The sequence below is a fragment of the Onthophagus taurus genome, unplaced genomic scaffold (assembly GCF_036711975.1).
Source record: "Onthophagus taurus isolate NC unplaced genomic scaffold, IU_Otau_3.0 ScKx7SY_15, whole genome shotgun sequence".
Lineage (NCBI taxonomy): Eukaryota > Metazoa > Arthropoda > Insecta > Coleoptera > Scarabaeidae > Onthophagus > Onthophagus taurus.
In genome coordinates, this window is record NW_027248940.1 from 4,998,579 (window position 1) to 5,021,077 (window position 22,499).

General features: G+C 33.3%; 2 protein-coding genes across 2 annotated transcripts; both read left to right on the forward strand.

Moving 5' to 3' along the window:
• Window positions 1–306: 306 nt before the first annotated feature.
• On the forward strand, window positions 307–2,354 carry LOC111420251 (F-box only protein 21-like). The gene is made up of 2 exons (XM_071200867.1): window positions 307–1,504; window positions 1,557–2,354. The coding sequence occupies exons 1-2, from the start codon at window positions 401–403 to the stop codon at window positions 2,268–2,270; spliced, it is 1,818 nt and encodes a 605-aa protein (XP_071056968.1). The 5' UTR covers window positions 307–400; the 3' UTR covers window positions 2,271–2,354.
• Window positions 2,355–8,187: 5,833 nt separating this feature from the next.
• On the forward strand, window positions 8,188–9,083 carry LOC139432398 (F-box only protein 21-like). Its single transcript, XM_071200918.1, has 2 exons — window positions 8,188–8,317; window positions 8,370–9,083. The coding sequence occupies exons 1-2, from the start codon at window positions 8,222–8,224 to the stop codon at window positions 9,081–9,083; spliced, it is 810 nt and encodes a 269-aa protein (XP_071057019.1). The 5' UTR covers window positions 8,188–8,221.
• The last annotated feature ends 13,416 nt before the right edge of the window (window positions 9,084–22,499 follow it).

The following is a 22,499-nucleotide window of genomic DNA, read 5'->3' on the forward strand; positions in this document are numbered from 1 at the left end:
TCTTCAATTTAAGATATAAATTGTCTCATTACTCATAAAAATAGAATTGATATGATTTTTTTAAATGTTTGAGATGTTTATTTAACATCTCCTTTTTAAACTAAATTTTTATAATCACATCTCAACGTATTTATATCTTATCTTAAAGTTCAATGTTTTATTCTCAATTTAAGATATAAATCGTTTCATTATTCTCAGAAATAGAGTCGGTCAATTTTAAGCGACATCTTCAATCCAAGCCCCAAACTAAGCTTCTTTTACCATTTCCAATCGTATTACAGTATTCTGTTAATAACCAGCTGATGTTTACCACAACATTGTAAAATCAAGTTTTTATCTAATCATTGTGTTTGGTTTGAACTAAATCTGATTAATTGATTTTTAGAAATACTTTGAAGAAATGTTAGATAATCTCCCTTTAGAAGTCCTTCAAATCATAATAGAACAAAAATCCTTGGATATTCGGGATTTAATTAACCTCTCCTCAACCTGTTCTTATTTAAGAAGAATCATTTTAAGCAACAACATCCTTTGGAAAAATCGGTACTTAGAGAAGTGGTCAAAAATAGATAAATCAGAAGAGATTGGGAATTACTATGAGGAAATTTGCCACCTTTATGTGATACGCCAAAAAGTAGATGAAACATTAACAAGTTTCGCAACAAATTTCATGAATAAAGAACATTTATCAGACGCAGATTTCAAACCATTTCTCGAATTAATTAATTCCCGAAACACGAATAGATACTACATAGAAGATTATTTATGGATTATCCTAAATGATCACTCCAAAATCAACACTTATGATGTGGTTCCTTTAAAAACTCGGGGAAACCTGACCTTTAAATATTACAGCTTAATAAGTTTACGTTATTTAAGACATATTTATTTGGAAAAAGCTTGGAAAGCTTTTAACTTATTAAAAGAAGAGGATCAATTGTTAGAAATAGGCGCAACCATGTTAACGCAATGGTGTAGACCCGAATGTGATATTAAAATTAAAAAGATACGAAATCAATTCGATAAAATAGCCGAGGAGGTTAAAGAATATTTAAAAATTAATTCCCCGAATCATCCTTTAATTCAAACGAATCAGGAGGATTTAAATTTATGGCGGGATAAAATCATTTATAAGAATCAATTTTCCTCGGCGGATTGCAAGGTTATTTTGGATGTTATGCAAAAAGTTATTTGCCAAAGGATGGATTTTTGTGGGAATCAAGACGATTATTTCAACATTAATAATTCGTTTATAACCGAGGTGCTTGAATCAAAACGAGGGCTTCCAATTACTTTATCAATACTTTATGAAGGTGTTGCAAGGAGGTTGGGGGTTAATTTAGAACCGGTTAATACCCCCTCACACTTTTTATTGAGATTTATTCAACATGACACTTTAAATGGGGAGATGTATTACGTTGACGTTTATAATCGGGGTTTGATGAGTTTTGCTGGAAATTCTAATTATGACGTGAACCCAATAACGAGGGCTTCAACTAAAATTGTTTGTTTTAATCAATTTTATTAAGTATTTATTAAAGATTTTTTTGTTTTAGGTGATTGAACGCATGGTGAATAACCTCCAAGTCGCTTTAAGAGAGCGATTACAACCCCCAGATAATGGAGTCCAATTAATGCGTTCAATTTTGGAGTTAAACCACATCCTGCATCCTTACGATTTAGGAGTAACCCTCTCTTTAACGCATTACTACATGAAATTCGGGATTGATACAACCCCATTAAAAGAAATTTTACAAACTAGGAATTACCTCAATCGAGATTTAGCCAACGATATTTTAGATTTATTATCAATCAATGAATACGCCTCAAAAAATCGAAATTCTTTACCCCACTTTTTAAATGAGTGTAATGGACGAAATCGAATACAAAATTATCGACACCCTGATGTCAAATTTGCTATTGGGATGGTTATGAGACACAAATTGTTTAATTATACTTGCGTTATTTATGGTTGGGATCATATTTGTGCTGAAAGTGATGCGTGGAAACGGGAGATGAATGTGGATCAGTTGCAGTTTGGGGCGAGACAGCCGTTTTATCAGGTTTTGGTGGAGGATGGGACTAAAAGATACGCGGCGCAGGAGAATTTGATTTTTAGCGGGGTTAAAAATGGGTTGGATAAGAATCCGGAGGTCGGGAGGTTTTTTACTCATTTCTTTAGAGACCAATATGTGCCAAATTGCGTGAAAAATGAGGAATATCCGAATGATGTTGAAGTGAGGATGAAATTTCATTTAGAAGTTTCGTAAATGACGACTAAAAAATGTTAATGTTAATAATTGGTGAAAAGTTGGAACGTTTTTCTAAGATCAAATAAAAATATATTCTATAAATTGATATTTTTATTATTTATGAAGTTAAAGCTTTAAATCTATAACATTAAGACATGCAGAATTGGATATAAAATGTCATAACAATGATGTTTATGCAAAATAAGAAATTATTTCTCTGTAAGAAAAATTAAAATAACTCATATCTTCCTTATTTTTAAAAGATGAAACGCACACACATGCAAATATTGTACAAAATCATTGCTTGGGTCAATGTTAGGTAGTATTTTAATAAACAATTCAATAATAAAAATATTTATAATGTATTATGTACAATAAAAAACATTATGAATAGTAAAAAATAATACAAACATTGTATTAACAAAATAAACTTATAATTCCTAACAATAAAAATATGTAATAAGAGTTTTACGTTTTTAAAAAATCATCCAAGGTAATGTCTTCTGTGTCTGAATGCTTAGTAGCATCTTCAGTTACAGCAGCAAAATTTTGTAGTAAGTCAACTTACTACAGTAAAATATGTTTACCCAGTAAACAAGAAACATCTGTGAAACATTTCAATTTTAACGTACAGTGAATTAAATGAAACATTTTAAAACTACGTTTCATATACGTGACAGATACGATTTTTACGAAACGTATCAAAAGATAGGTATGAAATACATTTCAGTAGGAATATTTATGAAATATCATCAAAATATGCATCAGAAACATTTTATTTGAAACATTTCTTTACAAATGTGTCTGAAACATATCTGGAATATCTTCATCGCGGTGGCGCGGTCAGCGTCTTGTCACGTCTTGTTCATTGTCTGTTTTGTTCAGTTCGAATCGTTCGAATATTGGTTTAGAATGGCACAAGTTTTGTATAAGTTTTTTTTAAATATCACCTCTAGATTTAGTTAATGAAAATACGGCTAATAAACAAGATTTAAAGAAACAAACCTACGTAAAGAATTTTTTGTAATTCGCTACGGTAATGGAAGCTATAACAGTACTCAAACGGGTGCTGTAATGAGACTCTTTAAAGCATCCGATGTTGTAATGAGATTTTAGTAACATTTTATGGAACCAGTTCAAGTTGGTGACATTGGGTCATTAATTTTTCTAGTTGTCAATGTGACAATTTTTGTCTATGGATGTTTAAACACGTTCTTAGCATCGAATACAAGGTCCACAATGATGAGGACATTGAACACTGAGCAAGTTTCTTATTTTGGGAGGTGTACATGAAACATTTTTTTTCAGGTGAATACATTTTGTGTTTTGACAGTTTCTAATTGTCAATTCAAATTTCTATTTTCAAGTGTTACGGTGTTACCAACTGCTGCATACCTATTTCCCTACATTGTCAAAATTTATTTTATTTTTGTTAAAAAAAAGGGATAAAAACGCGAATTACAAAAAATAGCATAAAAAACACGTTTCATAAGACTTAAAGCACTCATTCATTAAAAAACTCGTGGCTTTGCCACTCGTTTTTCAATTTGAATTCGTGCACTTCAAAAGTGTCTTACGAAACTTGTTTTTTAATATACTATTTTGTAATTCGCTACGGTAATGGAAGGTATAACAGTACTCAAACGGGTGCTGTAATGAGACTCTTTACAGCATCCGATGCTGTAATGAGATTTTAGTAACATTTTATGGAACCAGTTCAAGTTGGTGACATTGGGTCATTAATTTTTCTAGTTGTCAATGTGACAATTTTTGTCTATGGATAAAATCTGGTTTAAACACGTTCTTAGCATCAAATACAAGGTCCACAATGATGAGGACATGGACTCTGAGCAATTTCTCTTATTTTGGGAGGTGTACATCAAACGTTTTTTTCAGGTGAATATATTTTGTGTTTTGACAGTTTCTAATTGTCAATTCAAAGTTTCTATTTTCAAGTGTTCCGGTGTTACCAACTGCTACATACCTGTTTCCCTACATTGCCAGAATTTACTTTATTTTTGTTAAAAAAAAAGTATAAAAACGCGAATTACAAAAAATAGCATAAAAAACACGTTTCATAAGACTTAAAGCACTCATTCATTAAAAGACTCGTGGCTTCGCCACTCGTTTTTCAACTTGAATTCGTGCATTTCAAGCGTGTCTTACGACACTTTTTTAATATACTATTACGTTTTCCGTAGGTCAAATCATAACCTATAAGGTTTGATCACGATTCCCGCTAAATTTGGTTGTTTTTCTCCTGCAATCATAGAAAATTATGTAGTTATATAGTTTTACGTTCGTGTGATGTGAGATAAGATGGAAAGAAAAGAATTAAAATTGAATATCTCTAGGAGACATTTTCGTAGATTGGTAAACGTGTTTACATTTCAGAAATAATTCAAAACCGTTAATGAAACATTTTAATAATGTACCGTAATTGTCACCTGTATGTTGCAGAAACATTAGCAGTTTCAGACACGTTTCAACTATCTTTCAGAAATATGTCGATGAAACATTTCATGTTCCAATAATGTGTATCAGAAATGTTTCTGAAACGCAAATTTGTTTACTGGGTCATCGCATGTAATTTCTTCTTCATCTTGATTTAAAATTATGTCTGCAATGTCGTTTACCTCCATCCCTTCAAAATGTACCTCTTCTGCATATTGAACCAAATCATTGACAATCCCTTCAAGATCATCAGTGCCTGCTCCTTCGGCATCTTTAGTAGATTCTGGCCACAGTTTTCTCCAAACCCCTTTTAAACAACTGTGTTTGACTTCTATCCAAGATTCTCCAACATTTTCGACTGCTTTTAAAATATTAAACTGCTTCCATATTACTTTGATTGAGATTTCATCATTGAGATGTTGAAAAAGTTGTTTGAACGTCCTACGTATAGATAATAAGCTTTAAAATTAGAAATGACACCTTGATCCATGGGCTGTATAAGAGCCGTTGTGTTAGGGGGAAGAAAAATAAATTTTATGTTTTCGCAGATTTCGTCTAGATGAGGAGGATGGCTGGGAGCGTTGTCTAGTAGAATTAAAATTTTAAAATCAAGATTTTCTTTCAAGCAATGGTTTTTAAGTTCGGGCACAGCAATATCGCTTACCCACTCTCGGAACAGAGTTGCTATCATCCATCATTTTTTGTTCCATCTCCAATGAACTGGTAATGAATTTCTTTGATGATTCTTCATTGCCTTTGGATTTTGAGTAGTATTAATTAACAAAGGCTTGAGTCGGAGATCACCTGCTGCATTAGCCCCGGGAAGAAGAGTTATTCGGTCTTTATTTGCCTTAAAGCCAGGTGCATGTTTTTCTTGTTGTGAAATGTAAGTTCTCTTTGGTAGTCTTTTCTGCATCTCCACTCCATGCTTCTCCCTTCAATGCTACATTGTGCAGTTTAGCTCTTGATTAAAATTTTTGAAACCAACCTCGACTTGCGTGAAAAGTTCGTCTTTATGAACATGTTCAGGTTTTGACTTTAATTCTTCAAATATGGATAAAGCTTTTTCTTGTATGTTGGTCCTACTTACTGGTACTTTACGTTGATTTTGTTCCTCTATCCACGTAGAGAGGAGAGATTCCATTAAGAAGAAATATTGTATTCTTAGTTTTCTTTACGATTTTTCCACTCATTTTGATCTATAAATAAGAAATACGTACACGTGAAACATAATCTATATGAACGCGAGATTACATAATTGTTCAATGTAATTCTGACTCCAATAATCATCAATAATATATTAACTTACCTCAATGTGTCTTGGCAATTTGACAGTTTCACTATCGCTAAGACCGCCGTTTCAAGAAGGACTACCGGTATCATGCATGAAAACGAATGCGCACGATTCCACGCAGTGAATGCGAGTGAATCCTCGTTTTATTTCATTTGTAGCGACGCATATCGAATCATAACAACGCAACTCTCAGATACAGTCCTATATCTATGACGCAAATTGAATCGACGCAAATCGAGACCCAAGTGTACCTACAAACTCTGCTTATATGCTGCAGTATGCAGATGATAAAGCGTTAATCACTCACGATATGACCTTAAAAAAGCATTAAATAAACTTTAAACATTGACTGTGGGTGTAGAAAAATGATTCAAAATTTGGCGAATTCACACAAACTCTCAGAAATCACAACTGCTTCTACCTTTTCAACGGACTTCTGAATATTCTCTGACCATCAGATTAGCGAACATCTTGGTCCAACTAAAGAAGACATGCAAATATTTAGGAAGAACCATGGGATAACTTGTTGGATAACGGAAATAAATTGAAAAACATTCAAGTGGCAGAGACATCAGCTATTAGAACCATCGCCATATTAAGAAATCCTAGAAATCCTCTGTGCAATCCCTCTATTAAATCCCTATATGCGAAAACACAAATTATTCCAATCATTGAACGCTTATCCGTCCTAGCACCAAAGTCATACAAGAAAATGTCCTCAAACCTTTTCCCTCTCTTCCAACGCTCTGATTTTGACACCATTTTTAAAACCATCAACGAATTTAAACAATGATCAGCGATCTTTACATGGGCAGGAGGGCCACGGTCAGCAGCCCGTTTCAGTACTATGGCTAATGAGTGTTATATAATTTATTGTATGATATGTTTCAATATTTAATTGTACATTTACTGAAATAAATATCTTCTCTCTCTCTCTTATTTTCCTTATTTTTAAAAGATGGAATGCGTTCTATATCTCATATTGAAGCTCAAACATTCTAATTTATGATAAGATTTAGAAAAGGCAAGGCTGGATTGTAAAAATTTTGCGAAATGTAATGATAAACAAGAAATTGCCAGAATTATGCAAGAACCTTTAGAAAACTTAAAAATTTTTTAAAATCGTATCTTTCAATTCGTATCTTCGACTAATTTTAAACGCATTAAAGCTACTCCAACGTTCATCATCGTAAACAATCAAAGTACCACTACGATCATGATTTTCTGCTCGCGAAACATAAGATCCGTGATCAACCCAACCCACGTTGCAGTCATTCCCGATCTGTGCTCCGATCACTTGGGTATTCTGGAACACTTGCAGTTAACGATTCCCATTTCAAGACCAAGCCAGCCCAAATAAAGTCGGAAAATACTACAATTTCCCATTTCCAAAGTTCATCGTAAGGTTAATTAAGGAAAAGAGACGAATATACCGCGTCTTTAGAATATCTGTGGCACCAGACTTAAAAAGGAAATTTAATGTACTGAACAAATATATTCAAGCCTTAATCAAACAATTCAAAACCGAAAAGTATATTGAAACCTGTGATAATATCAATAAGTCAAAAGGCAAAAGATACTGGGAAGAAGTTCGAAAATTATCCATATATCAAAAGTCTCCTGAAACCCACAAACTTATTGACCCCTCAGATTACCTTACGGGGATTACCTTCAGCGTGTGTTTTCATTCTCGGAAGATGCTTCTTTCTGCTCCGTCATCAAAGCGGGAATAGACGACTGGTATAAATCTGCTTTCACCACCCAGGCCGACACTTCCGAAGATGCTGTGATCCACGAAGACACTAAAGTAAACTAGATTCAAGAATCAAGATTCTAGCAAAGACTTTCCCGGGCAGTACGGTCGATAGCTCTTTTAGGCCAACTTTTTTTTTATATACACATATTATTTTTCATATATTATATTTATTTTTTAGGTTGTAATTATTATTTGTTAGCGTGAATAAATTTTGTTTTCTCTCTTCTCATATTTTCCTTATTTTGAAAAGATAGAACGCGTTCAATATCACAAATTGAAGCTCAAACATTGGAAATTATGATAAGATTTAGAAAAGGCAGGGTTTGATTATAAAAATTTTGAGAAATATAACTATAAATAAGAAATTGCTAAATTATGTGAGATAGGGGGTTAATTTAGAACCGGTTAATACCCTCTTTACACTCTTTATTGAAATTTGTTCAACGTGACACTTTAAATGGGGAGATGTATTACGTTGACGTTTATAATCGGGGTTTGATGAGTTTTGCTGGAAATTCTAATTACGATGTAAACCCAATAACGAGGGCTTCAACTAAAATTGTTTGTTTTAATCAATTTTATTAAGTATTTATTAAAAATTTTTTTGTTTTAGGTGATTGAACGCATGGTGAATAACCTCCAAGTCGCTTTAAGAGAGCGATTACAACCCCCAGATAATGGAGTCCAATTAATGCGTTCAATTTTGGAGTTAAACCACATCCTGCATCCTTACGATTTAGGAGTAACCCTCTCTTTAACGCATTACTACATGAAATTCGGGATTGATACAACCCCATTAAAAGAAATTTTACAAACTAGGAATTACCTCAATCGAGATTTAGCCAACGATATTTTAGATTTATTATCAATCAATGAATACGCCTCAAAAAATCGAAATTCTTTACCCCACTTTTTAAATGAGTGTAATGGACGAAATCGAATACAAAGTTATCGACACCCTGATGTCAAATTTGCTATTGGGATGGTTATGAGACACAAATTGTTTAATTATACTTGCGTTATTTATGGTTGGGATCATATTTGTGCTGAAAGTGATGCGTGGAAGCGGGAGATGAATGTGGATCAGTTGCAATTTGGGGCGAGACAGCCGTTTTATCAGGTTTTGGTGGAGGATGGGACTAAAAGATACGCGGCGCAGGAGAATTTGATTTTTAGCGGGGTTAAAAATGGGTTGGATAAGAATCCCGAGGTGGGGAGGTTTTTTACTCATTTCTTTAGAGACCAATATGCGCCAAATTGCGTGGAAGATGAGGAATTTCCGAATGATGTTGAAGTGAGAATGAAATTTCATTTAAAAGTTTCGTAAATGAAGAGTACAAAATGTTGATGTTAATTTTATTATAAAAATTGTGACATAATTCCCTCCTTTATTTCTAAAACTCCAATTATAACGACGTTTCGGGGAATGTTCCCATCATCAGGTTAATAGTACTCTTATCTAAAGAAACACGAATTACTAAATTAAAAATAACATAATTACTATTAGAAACATGAAAAACAATCTCCATACACTTAAATCACAAAAGATTTTTTTGTTTAGTTTATAGAATATGATTCTTACCTAAGACTATTAATCAATTTTTATCATTAATTGTTTCTTAAATTTATTCCGATACATCTTATCATGCTTACGAATCAAGTCTAAGAGAAATTTTCATACAAGGTCAGATAACAATTGTATTCCTTTGTCCGAAACCTGTTTTCTCTCCCATATTCTATTATATCACTAATTTATTTAAAATATCCGCATAATGTGCCCCTATTCTTTCTACATCGGTTTTAAAATTAACTGTTTTATTATTATTTTTTGTTATGAAGATTGACTCTAAATTTTTCCTTATTTGTATGTTTTTATTTGTTGTTAATATCTTAGGATTATCAAAATCAAACTTATGATTTAAAGTTACAGAATGTTGGCACAAAGCTGTTTTGTTTTGAATTTTTATTTGTTTAGTATCGTATTTGTGTTGTTGTATTCGTTTTTTAAGATGTTGTTTTGATTCCCCTATATATATTTTATTACAATCAATGCAATTTAATTGGTATATAGTATCTACTTTATCTAAAGTTTTGATTTTGTCCTTCATGTTTGATATTAAGGTGCCGATTTTGTTGTTATTGTATTTAGCGAATTTTATTTCGGATATTTCATACTTTTTAAAGATGTTCGTTATTTTATTTGTTAGTGCTGGTATATATTTGATTTTACAAAATTCTTTATTATGAGTACTTTTGCTATTAATTGCTTGAGTACTAACATCGTTTTCCTGACAAATCTGCTCTATATTACTCTGTCTAAGTATGAATTGTGTAATTAAGGATTGTCTAAAAATTGGCTTATCCTTTTTGTTCATATCTCCTTTCCCATTTTCTGCATCTGCATTCCCAGCTTTTTGATGATTATCTTGTGGGGTTGTGTTATTTGTTGTGACTTCCAGTCCTTGTATATTATTTAGTATCGTAAACCATGAGTTATTGATCAAGTGCTTGGGATAAAAATTATTTAACAAAATATAAATTTTTTGTTTTATTTCTTTCAAAAAGGGTTTATCTGTCAATTTTATCGCTCTATATATATAATTGTTCATCGTGTTTATAATTTGCGACTTTGGGTGATTACTATGGTAATTCAATAGTCTATCACTGCTTTTATCTTTTTTATACCATTTCGTCCTTATTATGTTATTGTCATTATCGATGATAATTGACATATCCAAAAAATGTATTTATCTACAACTATTGAATTATCTATTCGTTATACAATTGATTTTTGACGGGTAATGACACTCATTACCCATGACAGACAAAGTGTTGAATAATGAGGCCATTATTCCACACTTCTGACACTGCCTACTAATCAAAAAATAAAATATTAACAGAAATGACAGCTTTCTTATATTGAGGTTATGTCTGAAATGTCTATCAAGTTTATTTTTTTTTCGTTTTTTTGATTTTTTTTTCAAAATTAAATAGTTGTAGATAAAGTATAGTATTCAACTTGCGTATAATGGATGTTACCCACTCAGATTACAACACTCGCTCGCTTCGCTCGCTCGTGTTGCAACTTCTTCTTCGTGGGTAACAGCCGCCATTATACGCTTGTTGAATAATATACTATTGTGATTGTTTCGGTATTTCCACCGTGAATTTCAATCTATCATGAAAATCATTAAAAACATCTAACAATTGGGAATATTGTCCTTTGGGCAAGATAATCAATAGATCATCTATATACTTCGTTATCAACAAAGGTTTTATTGGTGTTTTATTCAACTGTGTGTCTAATAAATGATTTAAAATTATCCCGCTTAAATTTACACTTAAACTCGACCCCATTGGTAATCCAAAGATTTGCCTATATGTTTCATTATATGTGAAGTAATTATTAAAAGTGCATAACTTTATGCCCTCAATAAATAATCTTTTGTTTTTAATCAGGGTGTATTCTTCAATATGTTGCCAATTTTGTTCCACCAATTCGATCATTTTATGCAATGGTATATTAGTGAACAACGATTGTACGTCAAAACTTACTATATCAATGTCATTTAAATTTTCTAAGTTTAACGATTTTATTTTCTTCTTTAATTCCCACGCACTTTTGACGTCATATTCATTTAATGAATTTAAATAATTTAATGATTTATTTAAGAACTTTGCTAATTGATTGGTAGGTCCATTAATATTATTTATTATAGGTCTCAAAGGTTTATCATCTTTATGTATTTTGAGTAGTCCATGAATCCTAGGGGTTGTATAATACGATACTAAACAAATAAAAATTCAAAACAAAACAGCTTTGTGCCAACATTCTGTAACTTTAAATCATAAGTTTGATTTCGATAATCCTAAGATATTAACAACAAATAAAAACATAGAAATAAGGAAAAATTTAGAGTCAATCTTCATAACAAAAAATAATAATAAAACAGTTAATTTTAAAACCGATGTAGGAAGAATAGGGGCACATTATGCGGATATTTTAAATAAATTAGTGATATAATAGAATATGGGAGAGAAAACAGGTTTCGGACAAAGGAATACAATTGTTATCTGACCTTGTATGAAAATTTCTCTTAGACTTGATTCGTAAGCATGATAAGATGTATCGGAATAAATTTAAGAAACTATTAATGATAAAAATTGATGAATAGTCTTAGGTAAGAATCATATTCTATAAACTAAACAAAAAAATCTTTTGTGATTTAAGTGTATGGAGATTGTTTTTCATGTTTCTAATAGTAATTATGTTATTTTTAATTTAGTAATTCGTGTTTCTTTAGATAAGAGTATTATTAACCGGATGATGGGAACATTTCCCGAAATGTCGTTATAATTGGAGTTTTAGAAATAAAGGAGGGAATGATGTCACAATTTTTATAATAAAATATACCAAAGCCTCCATAAACTAAAAAATATAGTTGATGTTAATAATTGGTGAAAAGTTGCAACGTTTTTCTAAGATCAAATAAAAATATATTCTATAAATTGATATTTTTATTATTTATGAAATTAAGTCTTCAAATATACAGGGAGTCTTAGCGAGATCGGTCATTAGACGTTTCTGGGGTTCTGGCCAAAATAAAAATTTGAGAATTCAGACTTAAGTATTATTAATTACGATCTCTTCGACGAAAATATTTTCAGATTTCTTACACTTCCGGTTATACCGGAAGTCGCCACCTACTTTATTTTTTTAAATGGAACACCCTGTATATTTTTACATATTTGGATTTGTCTGTTTTCAAGGTTTATAAATAACTTTACTTTTTGTAATTTGATTCGGCCGTTCACGAGTTATTCGAATTTTTCTAGAAAAATCTGCTCCAGTGGACATTTGTTCAAAAAATCATAGAACACTGGTTTTTTTGAGATATCAATTTAGGATTCAGAACATGCTTAAACAACATTATGGAGTATGTTTTGGTGCCGAGAACGGCTGTCTAGAACGTTTGGTCACTTTACTATGGCACGTTAATTTTTCGAAATTTGGAAATACCATAACTTCATTTTTTTAAATGGCACCCCCTATATTTTATTACTTAGTCGTCTTCGGTATCTCATTCTACATCTTTTATATCCCATATATCCCATACCTAACATTAATAGTTTGGGAGATAATTAGGGTTTTTTGAAAAATGCACACATATCATATGGATATTTAGCATAGTGTGCCATGAAAAACAAGCCTTCTCAATGAGTTCTTGTCAAAGACTCACTTGTTTACGCCACTTGATGCATGTGAGCTAATAATTATCTGTTAGGTCCCTTAATATTAGTACTGAAAAGAGTTAAAATCGATAACAATAACGAAAGTAATATTTACACAAATCAAGATATTTTTAATTTATTTTTTATGTATGAAAAGCGCGACAATGTTCGTAGTATGATTCCCAGATCTTCTTTGGCAGCTCGAATTGAGTTGTTGGGACTGGGCTCGAAATAAGCCAAGGTATTCATCTCTTCCGTTGCATTATCTAATACATTTTTTGGTCAGTTTAACACGTGATTAATTCGTCCAAAATGCAAAAAATTTGCTTCTATTCTTCTAAATTTACCTTTTGTCGTCGGAGGTAAATGTGGATAATTTTCATTAAACATTTTGCAAGTTCTACTAAGAACTTTGTCGCACTTTTCGTGCACAAAAAATAAATTATGGATTTCTTCATTTGTATAAACATTATTTACGTTATTAACATACATTTTAACTAGTTTTAGACTCACAAGCATCAAACAACGTAAATCAGACTTTGACGTTTGCCAATAAGTCATTAAACATTTGTTTTCCATGGCATACTAGGTTAATATCGATATGATATGTGAGCATTTTTCAAAAAACCCTAATTATTTTTCAAACTATTAATGTCAGGCATAGGACATATGCAGTACAAAAGATGTAAAATGAGACGCCGAAGACGACCAAGTACTAAAATGTGGGGGATGCCATTTAAAAAAATTAAGTTATGGTGCTTCCAAATTTCGAAAAGTTAATGTGTCATAGTAAAGTGACCAAACGATCTAGACAGCCGTTCTCGGCACCAAAACATACTCCATAATGTTGTTTCATGTTCTGAATCCTAAATTGATATCTCAAAAAAAACAGTGTTCTATGATTTTTTGAACAAATGTCCGCTGGAGCAGATTTTTCTAGAAAAATTCTAATAACTCGTGAACGGCCGAATCAAATTGCAAAAAGTAAAGTTATTTATAAACCTTCAAAACAGACAAATAAAAATATGTAAAAATATACAGGGTGTTCCATTTAAAAAAATAAAGTAGGTGGCGACTTTCGGTATAACCGGAGTGCTAGAAATCTGAAAATATTTTAGGCGAAGAGAACGTAATTGATAATACTTAAGTCTGAATTCTCAAATTTTTATTTTGGCCAGAACCCCAGAAACGTCTAATGACCGGTCTCGCTGAGACATCGTGTATAACATTAAGACATGCAGAGTTGGATATAAAATGTCATAACAATGATGTTTATGCAAAATAAGAAATTATTCCTCTCTAAAAAAAATTTAAATAAACCATATTTTCCTTATTTTTAAAAGATGGAACAGCTTTTATATCTCAATTGAACCTCAAACATTCTAATTTAACATAGGATTAAGAAAAGGCAGGGTTTGATTGTAAAAATGTTGAGATATATAATGATAAACAAGAAATTTCCAAATTATGCGAGAACTTGTAGAAAACTTAAAAAATCTTATCTTCCTTATTTTTAAAAGATGAAACGCGTTTTATATCTCAAATTGAACCTCAAACATTCTAATTTGTGATAAGATTTAGAAAAGGCAGGGTTTGATTGTAAAAGTTTTGAAAAATATAATGATAAACCAGAAATTGCCAAATTTTGCGCAAACTTGTAGAAAACTTAATAATTTAAAAAAAATCATATCTTCATTATTTTTAAAAGATGCAACCTTCTTCAGAGACTGGTTCAAAGTCACATCGAACCAGTTTCTATTCTAATTCTAATAACGGAATTGTCTGTTTTCTTCGACGTTTTAATTTGTGATATAGTATGTTTATTTTAATTTCGAATTTTACACGCTTTAAATTCTACGCACATGCGTATTTAGTTACTTTTTATAGATATCAACATAAAAACATGTTTTTTACATTTTTCGATCCAGTTGTTAAGACATTTTCGACACGTTTACCATGACCGATTGTGCACATTGTTTTATCTCTAAAATCTACCCATTTGTGATTTTTAAACGGAATTTCGCCATTAGTTTAACAATATAATAGTTTCCGCTGTTCAAAAATTTTATTTTCAACTTGTAAGTACATTACTCTAAGTATCATTTTATTTAGATTTAATTTACCTTAATTCTATAATCTAACATGTTTAAATTATCAAAAATTCAACTTTTGTAGCTATTCTGAAGATGCCTGCTAGGACAGGCGAAACATGTTAATAAAGAGAGGTATTATTATTATATAATACAAGAAATTTTGTACTAACCAGTAAAAGTGCAAAACTCACAAAAAACCTTCGTTACCTCTAAATTAAATTCTAATTTATGATAAAATTTAGAAAAGGCAGGGTTTGATAGTAAAAATTTTGAGAAATATAATGATAAACAACAAATTGCCAAATTATGCGAGAACTTGTAAGAAAATTAAAAATTAAAAAAGATCATATTTTCCTTATTTTTTAAAGATGGAACCCGCTCTTTATCTCAAATTAAAGCTCAAACATTCTAATTTATAATAAGATTTATAAAAGGCAGGGTTTGATCGTAACAATTTTGAGAAATATAATGATAAACAAGAAATTGCCAAATTCTACGTGAAATGGTAGAAAACTTAAAAATTTAAAAGAATTATATCTCCTTATTTTTACAAGATGGAACGCGTTCTTGTCTCAAATTAAACCTCAAACATTCTAATTTATGATAAGATTTAAAAAAGGCAGATGTTGGAATGTTTAACAGTTATTTTATTTTCACAACATAATTACTAAATAATACGTGTTGTCTGAATAAATTTATTTAAAGGAAAAACATATCATGATATTCTGGATTCAGGGAATGGATTTTGTGGGCATGAGGCTACAAGTACTCCCCCTTCCAAGAAGAAATAAATTTAACCATAAAATGTAAATTAACTAATTGTAAATATTTTAATGTTAAAAACATATTCTTACAGATTTATTTGTAATTTATTACAACCAATTTCCAATATTAACTGACAATTGCTTGTTATCTTTTAAAATAATAAAGTTTTTTTGAAAGCGTTTGATAACTTTAAAAGGGCCTTCAAACCTTGGTGCAAAGGAAGATTTAAAATGATTTAGTTTTAAGAAAAAAAAGTCTGAAACAAATAAATCTTTATGAATGAAAGCTTTAATTTTGAATGGAATGTAGTAGGTACTGGTTTTAAACTTGAAAACGTTTCTTTAAGACTAACTAGAATGGTTGTGATTAGATTCTTAATTATCATCATATATGTTAAGGTATATTAATATAAATGATAGTCGTACTTAATGATGAAATAATTTTATTTTTATTTTCTGGTTTCGATCTGTTTTGGCTTATGTTGTCATCTTAACCCATAATAATGTTACTTCCCTTCTCTCTTCTTTTCTTTTTCTCCTATCATTTGTGTTTATTTTACAATATTTCTTGTCTTTATTTAACAAATTTTGTGTGTAATCTAACTTATTATTATAAACCTTCACCATTTATTTTTAGGCGTAATTTGTGCCTAAAAGTTTAATAATAGGAGAAAAAAAGAAGAGAGAAGAAAAGTAAAATTATTATGGTTTTTAAAAAACGTAAATCGCAATAATGTGGTTTCCTGAAGATAACAATATAAGCCGAAACCGGTCGAAACCAAAAATAAAAATAAAATTATTTCATCGTTAAGTACGACTATCATTTATATTAATATAACTTAACTAGAAGTGGTTCCACTTCTAAATGGTCTTGTAAAGTAACAATAAATTCTCCAGGTAGGCGGAGGGGTTAACCAACTCTGCGAGGGAACAACCTATATCTTCTTTAAGTGAAGATCTAAGGCCCAATAGTACAATTGGAGGTCATTGTTCCCCCTGTAGTCGTTTCCTCTGGCAGCAATGGCAGTTTTAAAGGTTCTATGGAACCTTCCTAATATGCCATTACTTTGGGGATGAAAGGCTGAAGTGTGGATCTGATCAGATCCTAGCAATCTATTGAAATAATTAATACAATTAATTTATATTTTTCTTCGTTTACATCTATTGGCGAAATAATCGGGATTTGAATTGCCTTCCTTGATTATGTGTGATAGTGTGTGGTATACCAAATCTTGAGAAATGTTGATTTAGTAGTGTTGCGGCTATAGTAGATGTCGTAGTGTCAGGTATTGGGTACGCTTCGGGCCATCTAGTGAAGCGATCTATGGCTGTTTCCAAAAAAAAACAGCCTAATGAAGGTGTAAAGGGACCTGTTATATCTATGTGTATTATATGTTAGAATCTACTAGTAGGTAGATTAAGCTTCTGGGGTGGAGATTTTGTGTATCTTTAGATTTTAGTTTTCTGGCAAGTTACGCAAGTTTTACATTGCCAAATTATGCGAGATTGCAAATTACACTTTTTATTGAAATTTATTCAACATGACACTTTAAATGGGGAGATGTGTTACGTTGACGTTTGAATCGGGGTTTGCTGAGTATTGCTGGAAATTCGAATTACGATGTGAACCCCTTAACGAGAGCATCAGGTGAAGCACCACATCGACTCCGCTGCAGCACGTAGAATCTTGATTAGGACAGAACAAGCACTACTACGAGAAAGAATCCACAAGACCTTCAATGATCTACAGAAAATAAGTGAGAGGTTACTACGACTCCACCTCTCACTTTCCAATTGTATGTCCGGAGAAGACTGAGATAAAGTGGACAGACTAACAATGGAGATGGCTGATCGTGAATTCCAGAAGACAGGTGACACGCGCATCAAGAAGTTTGAATCTCTGGAACACCGGATACAAAAGAAGAAATGTAATAGTTTACCAGTAAAAACAATCGTCATCAATAGATCGAGTGTCTCACTAACGAAAGACGAAACCATTGTGCTCGCCAAAGGATTAAACTACGCAATCGCCCCGAAGAAGGTCCCAAAAGAGGAAATCATCCGCGAAGTGGAAGTAGCTGTTCGAGGAATGCCCGCACTAAAAGCCAAAGACATCCGACAAGAAGTTGCGAGAGTACTGAAGTCAGTAAAGCCACCGAAATCCAACTTGACAGTTGGTGAAAAGAAGGCACTCCGATCTATTAAAGAAAAGTCTGAAATCGTCGTGTTTTCAGCAGACAAGGGGAATGCCACCGTGGTTATGGACAAAAAAGAATATGACGACAAAATGATGAACTTACTGGAACCAGCCACGTACAGGAAGATCAAGAAGGACCCCACAGACAGAATCGTAAGGAAAATGAAGGACCTGATAAAATCTACAGGAATTCCAGCAGAACAGCAGAAAGGTTTGTTTGTGCAGGTGCCGGTACCACCAAGAATTTATGGACTACCGAAGATTTATAAATCAGACGTCCTTCTCCGCCCTATCGTCACTGCCATCAACTCCCCAACGTACAAATTGGCCAAATATCTTGAAAGATTCTATCTCCTTTCATAGGGAATACGGAATCGTATGTCAGGGATTCTACACACTTTGTGGAATCGGTAAAAGGTAAAAGCTAGATGCTAAGGATATTTTGGTGAGTTTCGATGCGGAATCCCTTTTTACTAGGGTACCAGTTAAGGTTGCTGTAGATGGCCTCCGCCAAAAGCTCATTCCGGAGGGATTACCAGAATACATGCCAGATCTAGTGGAGTACTGTTTATCATCGACGCATTTCAGCTAGAAGGGAGAATTTTATGAGTAGTTCGAAGGAGCAGCCATGGGATCTTCATTATCGCCAGTTATAGCGAAAGTCTACATGGAATTATTCGAAGAAGACGTTTTGAAGAAGACCTGGTGGAAACAAAACTATGGCTTCGATTAGTGGATAACACGTTTGTAATATGGCAACATGGTCAAAAATGGCTCCAAGAGTTCACGGATCACTTGAACTCTCAACATCCCATGATTAAGTTTACCGTGGAAACAGAAACTGCCAAAAAACTACCTTTCCTAGATGTGTTGGTCACCAGGACGATAAATGGAAATATGTAACTTGGTGTATATCGGAAGAAGACCCATACCAACAGGTACTTGCAGGCATCATCACATCATCATCCCCAACAAAAGAGGTCCGTGATCCGCACTGGTGGTGAACACGAAGGCCTCCTCCCGCCTCACACCGGACGCGACGCAATTAGTTAATAATTAGCTTTAATTGATTATTAATTAGTTTTCCGACTTATATATTGTTCCCGATTTTCGATTTTGTCACTTCGAACCATGAAAACATGACATCCAACACGTCACACCTTTTCTTAAAAGACGCACGGCAAAACCCGAAAGTTTCTAGTTTTAGTTAGTTAGATGGAACGCGTTCTATATCTCAAATTGAAGCTCAAACATTTTAATTTATGATAAGATTTAGAACAGGCAGGGTTTGATTGTAAAAATTGTGGGAAATATAATGATAAATAAGAAATTGCAAAATTATGCGAGAACTTGTAGAAAAATTTAAAAAATCATATCTTCCTTATTTTTAAAAGATGGAATGCGCTCTTTATCTCAAATTGAAGCACACACATTCTAATTTAGAAAAAGCAGGGTTGGATTGTCCAAATTTTGAGAAATACACTGTTGGAAATAATTCACGAGCACACCCTATATAATCTGAACGCGTGAAGATAAATCCATAATATTTGCGGAGCACAAAGCTTTACTGTAGACGAGTTTATTCAGCGAGTTTCGAGTTGTTCCGTCGCGGCATTGTTGACTGAGCCGCCCTTCCAAGTGGAACATTCCGTCGCTATGGAGAGCGAAGTGGATGGAAAATACCGGTCGTTTTTAGTGTGGTGTGATGGACTACATTGTTATCGTACTCTGTGCGCAATGGATGGGCGATCGCGTTACTTAAGCGAGTTTGAGCGAGGAATGTTTGTGGGTATGCACATTGAGGGTGTATCGTTCCGTGAAATTGCGCGTTGTCTCGAGCGGTCGTTATCGGCAGTGCAACGGGCATAGCGAGAATGGTCTGAGGTAGGACATAGGTACCTACAGCCGCGGCCGGGATGGCCCTCCGCGACCCCAGCACACGAGGATCGCACTCTTGTGCTTAGCGCTTTAGCGTCGTGTGCGTCCTCTTCAAGCCAACTTGGAGCTGTTTGACCACCGGCAGGGAAAGGCGCACTCACTACGCGAACTGTATGGCGGCGTTTGGTAGATAGTGGACTGCGCGCGCGTCGTGCGATACAGCGGATTCCAGTAACACCCGAGCACCACAGCATACGTCACGAGTGGGTCAACGCTAGGCATTAGTGGGTTGCCGAGTAGAGGGACATTTTGTTTTCCGACGAATCAAGATTCGAATTGAGCACCATAACGCAGACCAGTATAGCAGACCATAACGGGTCAACGATACGTAGATGAGGTGCAACGGTCCGTAGTGCTTCCCTACGTTCGGCGGCGCCCAAGTCTGCTATACATGCACGACAACGTCCGAACGCACATCGGGCGTATTGTACAGACCTTTGTGGAAGAGCACCGTATACGAATGCTTCCTAGGCCAGCTCGTTTTCCGGATCTGAATCCAATCGAACATGTATGGGACATGACTGGTCGGAGACTTCTACGTTATCCGGCCCCCTCGGCTAACGTTGAGGAGCTTTGGAGGCGAGTTGAGGTGGCATGGTTGGCCATCCATCTTGCTACAATACAGCGACTTATAGACTCCATGCCACGTCGTGTAGCGATGGCACGCGAAGCTCACGGGGATACTCCCGCTATTGATGTTTCTCCTCCCAGCAAAGTTGTGCCGCTCTCCATGTGGGAGTAAGTTACACTACTTTAGTACTACTTCCATACCAAATTTTATTGCGCTAGACTCACGCGTTCTGATTATACAGGGTGTGCTCGTGAATTATTTCCAACAGTGTATAATAACAAACAAGAAATTGCCAAATTATGCCAGAACTTATAGAAAAATAAAAGATTTTAAAAAACATATCTTCCTTATTTTTAAGTGATGGAACGCGTTCTATATTTCAAATTGAACCTCAAACATTCTAATTTATGATAAGATTTAGAAAAAGGCAGGGTTTGATTGTAACCATTTTGGGAAATGTAACGATAAACAAGAAATTGCCAAATTATGCGAGAACATATGGAAAAATTAAAAAAAATCATATGTTCATTATTTTTAAAAGATGGAACGCGTTCTATATCTCAAATTGAAGCTCAAACATTCTACGTTATTATAAGAATTGCTCAAAATGAAAATTAAAGTAAAATGTCCTGGACGGCGGACCGAACAGATCTCCTGTATGCCAATACATTTAGGCCAAAAACGTCGACCCCCAATCTATCGACTGTCCTTTCCATCCTCAATACCGGGGAGTTGCGATAAGCACACAGTATAAATATTAGAAATAAAAATGTTCTTAATCCGCCTGCTCATAGTACAGCTCCGTTTTGTCGTGCGTTTAGCTACTGTGCCTATAAGCTGTATAATTCTATCCCCATCACCATTAGGGCCAAAAGGGAGGGTGCTTTCAGAACGTTATTGTTTAGGCATTTATTAGAGCGACAGTGACTTCTTGTTTGCTTTGTAGTGAATCAATCTAGTTTTAATGCAAGTGGAATAATTTGTTTTTGTTTTATTTCATTATATTATTTTTTATTTTATTAGCTCATATATAAGTTAGATTATAAGTGAAATGAAGATTATAATGCAGAATCAATTAATAATAGTTTTAGTTTTTAAGAGTAGGCATGTACTACGATTGAATAAAAGTGCAATTATTTTAAGGTTAAGTGGAAGAGCAGAAGCGGACCATATTATGGTCGCATTCTGAACTTCGCCTTAGGATTTCCACCTGTTTTGTATTTAAGTTATTTTTCTTTTTAAATATTGTTTTTTTTTCTTTTTTGGTTATCTTTATTTTGCATTATAGTAACTATAGTTACTATTATTATTGTTGTTCTCTTTACTCTGGAAATAAAGGCAGTTTATTATTATTATTATTTGTTCTCGCTGTGGGTTTAAATTTAAAACATAAATACCTCACGAACCTTTTCTGCACACCTTCCAGTCTATCAATATACACCTCATATTGTGGGTTCCAAACAGTACTGGAATACATAAGAATACTAAGAACGTATGCCATGTATAATCTAATGACGGCTTCCGGGTTCGTGAAGTGTACAGCAGATCTCACAATAAAGCCCAACATGCTGTAGGCTCTTCTCACCACTCCGTCAATATGTTCATCAAATAACAATTTTTGGTCAAAAATTACACCAAGATCATTCACCATGGTTACTCTCTTAACAAAATTCGTACCCAATTTGTAATCATACGTTATATATGTTCGTTTCTTGGTGAATCAAATAACGCTACACTTGCGGCAATTCAGTTGTAATCTATTATTATTTTTTTATTATTATTTTTCATATAGGTATACTTGCAACATGGATTTTAATTTCAATTAGAACATTTATTTCGCAAGCTAAGATAATACAGCTAAGTAAGGTTGTTGAATGAAACAGATTTTCTTCGTATTCTCTTGTGTTCTAAATGTGCTTGTCTACATAAATTATTTTTAAGCATTAAA